Source organism: Hipposideros armiger, unplaced genomic scaffold (assembly GCF_001890085.2).
Source record: "Hipposideros armiger isolate ML-2016 unplaced genomic scaffold, ASM189008v1 scaffold_40, whole genome shotgun sequence".
NCBI classification, from domain to species: Eukaryota; Metazoa; Chordata; class Mammalia; order Chiroptera; family Hipposideridae; genus Hipposideros; species Hipposideros armiger.
Window position 1 is genome coordinate 1489561 of NW_017731390.1, and position 13638 is coordinate 1503198.

General features: G+C 40.9%; 1 protein-coding gene across 1 annotated transcript in view; it reads right to left on the reverse strand.

Annotated features, from left to right (window-relative positions):
- The window catches only part of KAT7 (lysine acetyltransferase 7), a 21905-nt gene extending 8490 nt beyond the window's left edge, over nucleotides 1–13415 (reverse strand). Inside the window, exons 1-4 of the mRNA XM_019638662.1 lie at nucleotides 13357–13415; nucleotides 12862–12951; nucleotides 12496–12636; nucleotides 11342–11435 (exon numbers count right to left, since the gene is read on the reverse strand). Coding sequence (XP_019494207.1) covers nucleotides 11342–11435; nucleotides 12496–12546 — 145 coding nt within the window. The 5' untranslated portion in view covers nucleotides 12547–12636; nucleotides 12862–12951; nucleotides 13357–13415. The remainder of the gene's footprint in view (nucleotides 1–11341; nucleotides 11436–12495; nucleotides 12637–12861; nucleotides 12952–13356) is intronic.
- Nucleotides 13416–13638: the final 223 nt, after the last annotated feature.

Consider the following 13638-nt stretch of genomic DNA (forward strand, 5'->3'; position numbering starts at 1 on the left):
GCAATGATGGTGCCAACTTGGGCCAGTGAAGCAACATTCTCCACAACTAGATTGAAGAACAAAACGACAGCAACTTGTCTCTTCCCCTTTCCCCAATTCCCCAGCGCTGTTCCCATCCCCCCAATTCCCCAATAAAAAATAAAAAAAATCTTTAAAAAAAAAAAGAAAGCTCCACCTATACTTTGTTCTTACCTCCACCCCTTTACTCATGCTGGCTCTTTCCAACAATAACCAAACTAATACTACAACTATTTGTTTAGAAACAGAAGCCAAACCTATTGGCCAAATGGCCAAAGCAGCAACAGAAATCACAAGTATGGATTAAAATAGATTTTTATTTCCTGAAATTTGATTTTTGTAACTCATTAACACAGTAGGATCCTCTAACAATTCAGAATGTTTACTTGACCCCCGATTCATGCAGACCCTTTGTTTTCTCAGCCTACTATTTCTTGCCCTTTTGGGCTACTTCATTGGTTAGTGCCACTAAATAACCAGAAACAAAAAGGAAGCAAAAGGGCATCAAAGGCAAGCAGTTCACATCAATAAAAATACCAGTCTTACTTGCACATAGCAAAAACTTGTTTTACTTTATTTCCACGGTCTACAATCATAAAGACCAGTCCTTCTGATACCATTATTCCCTGTGCTCCAGTGTCCCCACCAGCCCTCGCCCATCATCTTCCCTCTGGCATTCTAGCCTCACCCCAATTCCAGTTTGCCAGAGTCTGGGGGGCTTAATTCATAGGAGAGGTTTTGGGCCACAGCGCTTTAGACTGTGCTCCCGAGTTGAGAACACAAAAAAAGCAGTATCAATAAACTGGGTAGAAGAGTATAAGACAGAAACCATGAAATACTTGAGTGGTAGATGTTCAGCATATGGAAATCCCAGGAAATACAGATAGAAGGCGAAAGAGGAAGAGACACCCTAAAAGGCCTTAGAGCCAAATTATGTTATTACTATAGAACCAAGATTTAAAAAAAAAAGGTTTCCCTGTCTGAAAGACTAATTTCTGCCCCTTGCCCTTTTCCCATCCCTACTCCATGGCAGAAAGTTCCTTTAAGACAAGACTTTTCATTCCACAAGTCGGGAAAGAAAAATGGCTTCAAGCTGCAAAATATCTAGTAAGCATATTTGTCAACAATAAAATGAGATTCAAGTCTTTACTTCCACAGGAAGTAGAATGTTTAGAAACCAAAAAACAATAAACAACTTGAGAAGGCACCAAAGGACCCATCCAGTTAATTTTATAGTTTATCTCCCTTATATAAGTGTCCATTCAACACATATTAATTGGGAATTTATTGCCTATGGTAGTTGCTAGGGAGACAAAGGTGAGTCATGTTGTCCCTGCCCTATTCTCATCTAGGTTGGGACACATAAAAACTGTGGGCAGAGTAATTCATATCCCACAGAAGAAATGAAAAAGTGCAGGCAGCAAGACAAAAAGACAGGGAGATGTGTACGATAGGACGTGGTTAAGGGCCAACAGCTGCTTTTGGGACCACTCAGCATCAGCAATGCCACAGGCTGTATAACCCCGACTCTGAAATGTCACTTTCAGTTTCCTAGTTCTTCATCTCATTACTGCGAACCACCAAGACAAGCTTAGACAAATGTCATCTAGATGGATGTCAATATCTAAAGATCCTATAGCTTACTGCAGTCAACTTACCATGTGTCGGCGGAGTATTGTTTGGCTCTTCATGTATTTTAAACAGAATTCACACATGTAGAGACGTCCCAGTCGTGCATATTCTTCAGGATAGGGAGAATGGTACCAAGTATCAAGCTCATAGCGACCAAAAGCAATTGTTTTAATCATGTTGCTTCCCTCTGTGATTTGGCCTTGCAGCCTCAACTTCTCCTATTGTAAAGAAATCCAAAGTCAAAGGAGGATTAGAATTACAGTTGACCCTTGAACAACTGGGGGGGCGGGGAGGGGGGGGGAACGAGGGGCTGTCGACCTCCCATGCAGTCAGTCGTTGAAAATCTGCGTTATGACTTCTGACTCCCCAAAACCTTAACTACTAAGAGCCTTCTGTTGAAAGGAAGCCTTACTGATCACATAAACAGTTGATTAGTACATACTTTGTATGTTATATGTATCATAACCTGTATTCTTACAATAAAACAAGCTAGATAAAAGAAAATGTTAAGAAAATCATAAGGAAAATACATTTACTGGAAAACATCCACATGTAAGTGGACCTATACAGTTAGAACCCATGTTGTTCAAGGGTCAACTGTAATCATCTTTGTTTTTGTAAGCTTGTGTGCATGCCATGATGCTAAGCTATGAAAAAAAAAAAAGAAAAAGAAAATCAGACTTATTGGGCTTCTAACTTAAGAGAAACCTGCAGTGAAGAGGGCTACATGGGCACGGATACTCAGGCAGGCTTATGGAAAACTTACTACCTACAATGCCTGGAGTATAGGTCTCAATAAAAGTGTGGCTTTTCTCTGCTCCCTACCACACTTTGGGTCTCAACTCTTGAACATCAGAGCAAGTCCCTGGTAAAATTTTGTTATCAGTCTGAATCAAACTGAATTATATAAAAGGCAACCACAAATACAAACTCCCTGCCTTTACAAAACAGTCTAAAACTAAACAGAAAAGATTAGCTAGATTGTGCTTTCTACCTATTTCCAGAAACTTTTATAAATCTGTGTGGGTATATGTAACATATACCCCCAGTGGCCACCCTCTCAACTTAGGTTCCTTGAAAAATATTTTGGGGGCTGGCCGAGTGGCGCATTGGTTAAGAGTTGGCTTGGGACACCAGCTCTGAGCAGCAGGGCCCCGGTTCAGATCCCACATGAGGGCCAGTGACACTGCCCTCTACAGCTAAGATGGTGAACAACAGCTCGACCTGGAGCTGGGCTGCTGTGAGTCGCCAGCGACAGGGTAGGCTGCAGCCCCTACTGCAGTGGGCTGCCATAAGCTACTGTGTGTGGCCGGCAGCCAACGTGAGTGGCTGGCAGCCGGTGTGAGCTGCCAAGAGCTGCTGTGAGCGGCCGTCCAGAGGCCGGCAACCCATCTGCCTCACCCGGGAAAAGCGCAATGATAATACCAACATGGGCCAGTGAAGCAACGTCCTCCACAACTAGACTGAATTACAAAAGGACAGCAACTTGTCTGTTCCCCTTCCTCTGACGCCCCAGCACTGTTCCTCTCCCCCAATTCCCCAATAAAATCTTTAAAAAAAACAAAACAAAATATATATTTTGGAAACATTGACAATGCTTTAATTCTGGAATCTAAAGTCTAGAATGTAGAAAATGTTTGGATATCTATGTGCACTCTGTGGCTATGACTATGAGTTACAATAGTTACAGAAATAATCTCTAAGCATTACCAGGTGGGGCACTGAGAAAGGCTAGCCTAGGAAATGCTGTTCCAAAGTAGGATAGAGAAAAACAGCAGTGGCAGCCCATCCCAGCCATGGGCAGCGAGCAAGCCCTGCCTCCCACAAAACTTGTAACAAGTCTGTTCTAGAACTTTTACATGAAGTATTTGATACAATTAAAAAAAAAAAAAAAGGAACTGATTCACTTTACAATTTCCCTGAACAAGTTTAACCCATCAAATCAGAGGAAAGCTCAATCACCACAATTTTATTGATTTGTTGAAAAGTCTGCCTAGGTTATAAAACTAAATGTTAACTAACTGTAAATAAAAATCAGAACAGAAAGCCATCTTAATATGTAAAACTTGGCTGCGTCAAAGATTAATTCTAAAATATGTGACAACAGCCTTTTCCATTATTCCTCTTCACTGTCCTTTTAATTCTTTTACAGCAGCCCTGCAAAGGGGAGTTCCTGTCCCGGTTAAGGGGACAATGGGGGGTATCTCCCAGGCCAGAGGTTCTCAGAATTGCAAATTACCGGAACTGAGAGCAAGTGGCACCTATCGTTTTATCTAGCTAACCACCCCCACAAAACAGGTGGAGAGAGAAAACTCTACAGGACAAAGGAAGGGAGGAGGGGTAATTAACTTTAAATATGAATGGGAAGGAAGGCAGTCTCAAGGAAGGATAGCTGGGGGAAGAGGAAAGAGGCTATTCAAGCTGTAAGGTACATTTAATTCCCATCCAACTGACTGCTAATCATTTTTCTTGGCAGTTCTAAGTGCCTGTCACAAGTGGTCCTCAGCTTGGAGGTTTTAATACTCACCAAATCCTCTGAAGCCCGGGCCTGTGCTCTTCGGAAAAGATCCAAGTCATACTCGCTAGTCAGGTTTTCCAAGAGAGGTTCCCGGGTGTTCCCATAGGTCTGCCTGTGTTCCTAGGAAAATTACCAGAGCATGATACTTTCTGCTAAGAACATCTTTTGCATTTCAATTGATACCAACCAAAGGACCAAGTACAACCATAAACTATTTATTGCCTATTCTATGCCAGGCATTATCCCTGGCACTATAGGGTGTGGCACAGACATACTACTTATCAAGCAGGTTAATGCCAGAAGACACCCACTACCCACCCCGGTGAATCTGGAAAGCAAATGCTCTTACAATCTTTTCAAAAAGGAGTTTCATTCTTCTCTCTCTCTAAATGAACACCTCAAGAATCAGTGCGCTATGCCTCCACTTCTCCCTCTGAAAATGTGCCAAAAAGGACAAACAAAATATAACAAACCCAAGGGCACTACACATTCCTAGAATGCTGATATCTGGAAGGAACCTTGATGCATACTCCCCCATTTAAAAACAAAACAAAAACCAAAGCTCTTAGCCTTAGAGTCTCAGATTTTAGACAGAAAAGAAAATCCGCAGGCAGGAAGGGGCAGTTGGGACGAAACAGTCTTTGGTAAATTCTTTCACTTGAATTGCTGTGCCCATCATTACACTGTCCGCCAAAGGCATTGTCATGCTCTCACTTCAGAACTCCAGCCCAAGTGCATACGAAACACAGGCTGGCCTCTGAGAAATATTTTACTAAATATTAAGCAAGAACAAAAGTAAGACAATTAAAAGCATAAAAACAATCCAGTTTTCGGTAAGTATCAAAACTTACCATGGCAGTCACAAGTATTCTTACACAGGAAAGAAATTCCACAAAGGAAACTTCCCTTTTAAACCTGATTCTAGCCCTTCCCCCTCTGTCCTAGGCTCCACCTCTCACCCAGAGAAAGAAAGACCATGGTAGTTAGGTGGAGTGGATGGCTCATCCCTGGAGGAACATTACAGATTTCACACATATATTAGCATATGAAAACACCATGCACCAGTCCCTTCACTCCTAGTAAAACTTCAATTAATCTGGGCCCATCTGATGGATATCTTTTTGAATTTGAACTCTGTCATCTAAGGTTTAGATTCTAAGTATTAGTTATTTCTTATAGTTTTGTGAACTTCTTTTTTTAAAAGCTTAAAAAAAAATCCTATCCAGCATTTTTACCGGCAAGGTTGGGTCCAAATAACCTAGCCCAAACTACTGGAAAGCAGATGTTTCAAAGATAAATTTCTGGGGTTTACGTCAGACACTTTCTACCTATGTGATTCTGGGCAAATTATGTCTCTAAACCTCAATTTCCCGGCAATAAAATAGGTGAAATACCATCCATCTTCACCACAAAGATTATGGAAGCAACATAACCACAGTGCCTAGTACCCTCAATAAATAGTATTATCGTTATCATTACACCTCTACCCAATTTGTAGGAAAAAAACATTGAACAAGACAGAGAGACTATAACTTGCAGAGCCCTTCCTCTACAAACCCAACAGTCTGGTGTGGGTGTTTAGCTACAAATTCACCCCACAGCGAACCCCCTATCTCACACTGGTCCATCTCCATTTATTCATTAAGGTCGTTTTCAAGACAGTGATGAGTACCAGAAAATAAATACACAGTTTGGCGTACTTTCGTTTTAGTGAAGCCATGCTGACTGCCTAAGTATTCACAAACTATACTTGTAATAATCATTCTAATGACTAAATAAGCAAATATTCCAACTCCATAAAAAAATAAAAATATGCATTAGAAAAAGACAGTGATTACACACCAAAAGGTTAACAGTGGTTTATATCTTGGAGGGTAATTTTTTTGGAATTTCCCTTCTCAAGTTTTTTGGTACTTTGAATAGTAAGCATTTAATAGATTTATAATAGAATAAATCTTTACTTAAAAATTAAATTTTATGCAAAAGTTTTTTGACGAATTTTTAACAAAATGAGGAAATTAGTTCAAGATATTAAAAAACACAGAATTCAAAGATACTTACAGTAATATCCAAATTATGTAAATAGGCATTATACAAAAAGCTAGAAGGCTATATATATATCCCAAAAGGCTAACTGGTTACTTTTAGGTAATAGGATTAATGTTTATTTCTGTATTTTTTTCTTTTTCTTATTTTTTTTAAATTGGGGAATTGGGGGATGGGAACAGACAAGTTGCTGTCCTTTTGTTCTTCAGTCTAGTTGTGGAGGACGTTGCTTCACTGGCCCAAGTTGGCACCATCATTGCACTCTTTCCGGGCGAGGCATATCAGTCGCCGGCTTCTGGATGGCCGCTCATGGCGGCTGCTGGCCGCTCACGCTGGCTGCTGGCCACACACGGTAGCCCATGACAACCCACTGCAGCAAGGGCTGCAGCCCATGCAGTCGCCGGCGACTCAGGGCAGCCCAGCTCCAGGTTGAGCTGTTGTTCAGCATCTTAGCTGTGGAGGGCAGTGTCACTGGCCCTCATATGTGGGATCTGAACCAGGGCCCTCTGGCATCCCAAGCCAACTCTTAACCAACGTGCCACTCGGCTGGCCCCTGTATTCTTTCCTTAATTGTTCTACATTTTACAAATGTGCATTACTTTTAAAACAAGGAAAAAAGTTTAAATACTATAAAAAAGATCTATTATAGAATTAATACCTTTTATCATGTAGCAATTTTATTTTCCCATTAAAATAAGTGGACTACAGCTTATCTTATTTTTCCTTTTACAGACATATCCATTATCACGGTATTTGTCTGAGTGTGTAAATTAACCTTTTAAAGCTTAAGTAATAAGGTTTACAAACAACTAGAGGGTTGAATTTTTTCATCTAAATTCTAACAGTATTTTGTTTTTGGAAGACCTCCTGTTTCCACTCTTAACAGCACAGTTTTGGGGTAGTCTAGTAAATTTTAACTGCCAGAGAAGACTCCTTACACTTATAGAGGATACCAAATGGCAAATCTGAAAAGCAGACGCTTAGAAACCGAAAGGAATCAAATGGGGTGGCAAGAGGTCATGCTTATAATTAAATATTTAACTTTTTCTTACCATGTATTTCTCTTTCTGTTCTTTGCTTAGCCCAGAATTTCTTTTCTTCCTGAGTTCAGCAACCTTTTCCTTATAACGTAGCTGCCTCTCTGTTGGTGCCTAAAAGGAAAAAGGAGAAAATTGAGAAGCTAGCAGGAAAACTCATCTAATTCATTTCAAAATGAAAGTAACAACAATAAATAAATAAGAGGGGGAACAGGTGATGCCAGATGTGTTATAGCCCTGTGAATATACTATTGGCAATTAAAAAATTCCAAATTGAGTCCCCTCATCACCTAGACCACTGTGCTTACTGTCAGTTAATGAGTTCAGGAATGTACTTATTTTAATATTAAACCAAACAGAACATAAATTAAGGATGCAAGTCTTCACAAAAGCCAACAGGAATAAAATAAAGATCATGTCAATTCAATAAGCATTTATTGAATGCTTACTGTTTTCCAAGTACTAATACAAAAATGAATAAAAATTTAAAAACTGAGTAAGAACAGAACCCAAGATAGACTATGAAGAAAAGTGTAGCTACCACTTATAGAGTGCTTATTACCTGCCCAGCACTGGGGATAGGTACCTTATATGCATAATTTAGTTGATTACCCTGACAGGTAAGTCTTACTCATTTTTATTAACAAGGAAATAAAGTTTAGGGAAGTTACCAACACCACACTGCTAGCGTAACAGAATCAAAGTGTTCAAACCCACATCTGTTTGACTCCCAAGTCAAACTTCTCCCTCACCGCTATGCTTCCTCTGCTATCCACCTATAATCTAACCATAAAAACAGACATCTATATGATGAGCTATGTACGTACAATATGTGACAAGGGCTAAACTAACATTCTGAGAATATTACAATGGGAATGCATGAAGAAGAACTCATTAATGGTAAGAGAATTTTGGGGAAGAATTCCTACAACATTTTACAGTTGCACAAGGCCTTGAAGAATAAACACAATTTCTTCTTGGTATAGGTATAGAGTTCAAGGCAGAAAAGCAGCAAGAGTAAAGACCAAAGGCATTAGGGGAGGAACAAAGAATTAAGTGTAATCAACAGGTATGGATGTTCAGAGAGGCACAAGGATTAGGGCAAAGCAGCATCTTAGAATTCAAGGGAAGAGAGAAGAAGAAAAATGATATAAGTAACAAATGTCAAATGCTAACGAAAAGTCACTGGTGACCTTGGAAACATGCCAGCAGAGTAGACGGGTTTGAAGGTAAATTACAATGGGTTAAAAAGTAGATGCAAAATGAGGCAATAGAGCAGCAAGTACAATCTTTCAAATAATCAGGATTATCTTTTATTATTATTATATTACAATTATTATAGATAGCATGATTCCTTCATTTATGAGGTAGAATTGTTTGTTTCATAAAAATTTACTATTTGGAAATCAAATATGTTTCTGAGTTTCTAAAGACCAGTTATTTAGACATACCATAGGAAATAAGAGGCATAGATATACCTAAAGACAGTCATGGGCACAGGAGATCCAAGACTTGGCTCTCAAACTGAACGGCCAGAGCTTTAACAAGGCCCGTACCTGGTGCCTGGTTGCATGCCTGTTGTTGTCATCTTGCCTGTGGGACAGCATCCTTTCTTCTATCTGCTTATCCCGGCTCTGTGCTCTCACCTGCAACCATCAACAACGTCAATAAATCCACCTGCTTCTAAGACTAATATTTACTTAGCGCATAAGAATACAAGAACAAATCCCCTGAAGTTACGTGGTACTTTTACTTTCAAAAGGTCTTCAAGTTCTCACAAAGTCTGTAAGATACAGATAAGACAAGCTTCATGTTCTGTTTTCTCAGCCATGAACTGAGAATCAGAGAAGTAAAATAATGGCAGCTCAATCGTGGTAAAGCTAAGATTTTAATTAGGTCTGACAATTCTAAGCCTGGATTCTTTCCACTATACAATGAATAAGAAACAGCGTGAGGAGGTACAAGAACAAAGTGAAGAAGTACAAAGAAAATGTCAGATACCGGGGTCAAGTCTATAGGGAAACTTAACTTAGTCGTTATGTGATCTTAGACAAACCACATTAGCTCTGCAATTGTTTTCAGCTCTTGGGAATTGAGGACTCATATCCAACTGCCTATTCAATTTCAACATTAAAACTCAGCAGGGTCAAAATAGAAGACTGGTGTTCTCCCACGGCTCTAGTCCACCCCAAATCTTCCTACATTAATAAAGAGCAACGCTTTCTAAACAAGCAATCTGGTCAAAAACTTGAAGGCTGTACTTGATGCTTCTCTTACTCTCACATCTCTCACACACATTGAATCCATCAGCAAATCTATTAGGCAGCTCCCCTCCAAAATATATCCTGAATCCAACCAATTCCTACTGTCTCCACTAGTCCAGGCCACCATCTATGGCCTGAACTTCGGAAGAGCATTCCAACTAGTCTACCGAGTCAACTCTTGCCCCGTCCAGTCCATTCTCCACACACTAGCAAGCTGCGATTTTAAAAAGGGTTTACGAAATTACATCCCACCTGTGCTAAAGCCCTCCCGATGCTTCCCAACGCCATCAGCACACAAACATACTCCTGTGCCTCGGCCTGCAGTCCTTCATGATCTGACCCGCTGCCTCACTTCTCATCATGATCCAGCCACATTGGCCACTTCCGGTCTCTCAAACCCAACAGTTTGCCCCCATCTCATAGCCTTTGCACCTGCTCCTCCTTCTACTTAGATCTCTCCTCCTAGATTTTGACACAACTGCCTCTTTGTCATCAGCCATGACTCAGATCAAATGCCACACACGCCTCAGGAAAGTCTTCCTTAACAACCCCAACAAAAGCAGTGCCAATCCCCCCTCACCCCCAAAACAGTCACTTTGTATCTTTTAGTCTTTTTGTTTCTCATATTTATCACTACATGAAATTCTTATTTACTAATTTCTATGTTATTTTGCCTCCCCCCATAAGAATGTGAATACTCTTTGGGCCAGCCGAGTGGCACGATGGTTGAGAGCTGGCTTGGGACGCCAGAGGGCCCCGGTTTGGATCTCGCATATGAGGGCCAGTGACACTGCCCTCTACAGCTAAGATGCTGAACAACAGCTCAACCTGGTGGTNATATGAGGGCCAGTGACACTGCCCTCCACAGCTAAGATGCTGAACAACAGCTCAACCTGGAGCTGGGCTGCCGTGAGTCGCTGGCGACGGCATAGGCTGCAGCCCCTGTGGCAGTGGGTTGCCATGGGCTACTGTGTGTGGCCAGCAGCCGCCTTGAGCAGCAGTCCAGAAGCCGGCGACTGATCTGCCTTGCCCGGGAAGAGTGCAATGATGGTGCCAACTTGGGTCAGTGAAGCAACATCCTCCACAACTAGACTGAAGAACAAAAGGACAGAACTTGTCTTTTTCCCTTCCCCGATTCCCCAACGCTGTTCCCTCCCCCAATTCCCCAATAAAATCTTAAAAAATAAATAAAAACAACAAAAAGCCCCCAAATAAGAAAAATGTGGCTCTAACAGACCATAAAAAGAACACGTGATTACAGTAAGAGCTGAAATAAGGCACCGTGTTTGACCTTGGCTGGGAACGTGTGGTGACTTATTTTTTGCTGTTGTGCACATGTCCATGAATGACTGCAAAAGTGCCAAGAGTAGTAGTAGCTTGGGTTACACATAAATTCTAGTGAATAGGCAAATCTCCAAATACAGAACCCACAAATAATGAGGCCCAAAGCCTCTATCAGGTATACTGGCTGCCTCTAGAAAAGTCCTTACAAAACCGAAATCCCTAACATTCAGGAAAGATTTGAAGCCTTACACATGTGTGCATTGTTCATTAAGTCTCAAGTTGGGATAATCCTAAAGAGCTTACTTTACTCTCCTCTATTATCTCCTACTATCTATCAGGAACCAAACCCAGGGTGCAGTATTCGTTGAGTGTTCAATGTGTAACAGGCCCACTGACAGTGTTGAGGTTTTTTCTACTTATTCATTCACCTAATAAATATCAGTATAACCCACTACATGCCAGGAGTTGTAGAAACCATAGGACAGAAATACAAACAATATTCACGTGGTCCCTGCCATGTGGTGCTTAGCAGTTTCACTTACTGAAATCAATGAGCATCTTGCCATAGCCCTGTCTCATGTACTGCGGCATAGTGAGGATACAGGATACATTGTAGTTGAGGAACGAGTTCTTTTCCTAAAATCAAGAACAAACAGAAAAGCAGGTCAAGAGGGTTTGGAATTAAGCGTCAACAGTCCCACAGATACACAATAAGGCTGCTTTCCAAGTACCTAGCTAACCAATCCTGGGAGTGGCTATCAGGTTCACAGCTGTTACACACCCTTAATGATGGTCAAAGATATTAATCCCAGGGTTTCCAAAACTACTCTGAGACCTCCAGTCTCGTTTTAAGGGGGGGCTGGCTGCCTCTGGATTCTTTATAGTCACAGAACAGGGCAAGAAGGTTTAGACAAAAGAGTCGGTCTCGAGCAGCTGTCTTTAAAAGCAATTTTTCCAAAGGGAGCTGCCTCCTGGAGAAGGGAGGGATCCCAAACAGTAAGTCCCCATTCTGGAAGGGGGTCAAAAGCAATCAAATCACATATTGTATGATTCCATTTACGTGAAATGTCCAGAACAGGAAAATTTATAGACAGAAGGGCTGGGAGTGGCTGAGTGGAAATGAGGAGTGTTGCTTATGGGTACTGGCTTTCTTACTGAGGTCATGAAAATTGATTATGCTGATTGCGCAGTGGTTGCATAGTTCTGTGAATATACTAAATACCACTGTACCTTTAAATGAGTGAATTGTGGTATGTGAGTTATATTTCAGAAAAGTTACATTAAAAGTCATAAGTAAAACCTGACCATGAGTCTTTAAAAGCACAGTGGCTTCACCATTGAAAGAATCCAGCTAGAGCACTAGGGAAAAGGAATATATTCCTGGTTTTGAGCTAATAGAAGGCAAAGCCAGGAGGTTTGGCTTGACTACAAGATGTGGGCTTGTGGGTTAGTAGGCAGGGCCCTGGACAGTAATTAATAGGCAGCTACAACCCACAAGTCCAGAAAAGAATAAACCAGAAGCTTTTTAAATAAAGAATGGCACATTTTCATTAAACAATATTTGATACGGATTTTCCTTTTTTTTCAAGGGAAGGGCTGACAATATCCAGAGTACTGCCTCTTCCTTAGTCCCCATGTGCCAGCATCAATCACCCTGTTCTGGCCATTAGCTTCTTAATCTCCAGATCCTGCTGACCTTGGAAAAATATCCAATCAGGTGACAGCCAGTGTTGTCTGCTTCTGTCATAACATAGAACAGGAAGGGCTCCACATCATAATATAATGTCTTGTGGTCCAGAAAAAGCTTGGCCAGCAGGCACAGGTTTTGGCAGTAGATCTGGAAGCAGAGAAACAGAGTTCATGTGTGGGTCAGTGATTCCTGAGTTTATCACATAAGGGCCTCAAGATAAAGATCATATTATTGTCAATGAAGCAGGAGTTGCATATTTTGCCAATAGAAGAGTTCTATCTTCTTTATAAGGTGAGGTGGAGACAAAAACAAATTTCTGAAACCTGTGAATATACAACAGTACTGCCTCTTTCTTATGCGACTCCTTTTTACCTTGTTTTTCTTGCCATCCACTTCAAACACGGATATTGAACCTTTGCGATAGATCTCATCACCGGGTGGGTGTTTCCACACACACTTAGCCTGCAAGAGAATGGAATTCACATCAGGGAAACAAACCTTCCCAACAAGACTGCTGCTGAAAAGGGAAAAGGAATCACAAGTCAAATTTAATCAGCTGAGATTACAGATAGTTGGACACACTTGAGAACATGCAGCAACACAGAGATATTTTTTCAGTAAAGCAAAGGCTCCTAAATCATTGTCATATATTTATGGTATTTTTATAGCAGTTTGGAACAAGTTTTCTGGGTTACATTCTGGCACCGTTTCAGCTCAGAAGATTAAAACCATCTACTATGTAAAAGCCAGATCAATAAAATACCCTTGCTTATTATAAGAAGTCTTGCGACAACAGGAAATTCGTTAAGCAGCTTATTTCCAGCAACTCAGAGTTGCTGAGTAAAGGTAGGAGTGCTTTACTCTCACCTTCACAAGTAACTTCTCCAGGTGTTGCTTTGTTACGTAAGGAAATAGGAGCAAGTCCTTCTGTGGCCAAAAAAAAAAAGGGAAGGCAAGGTAGCCTGGTTAAACAGCAAGAAGCCTGGGGTGGGGGGCACTTGGTCACAAGGTACCCCCTTTCCTTACCTTTAATTGCTAATAGATTTAATGTAGCCAGTCGGCCATTCCTATAAATGGGTGAATTCTTGAAAGGTTTTATATCAATACGTTTAAAAAGCATATGTATGTATTTTACTGTGACTTTTGGTC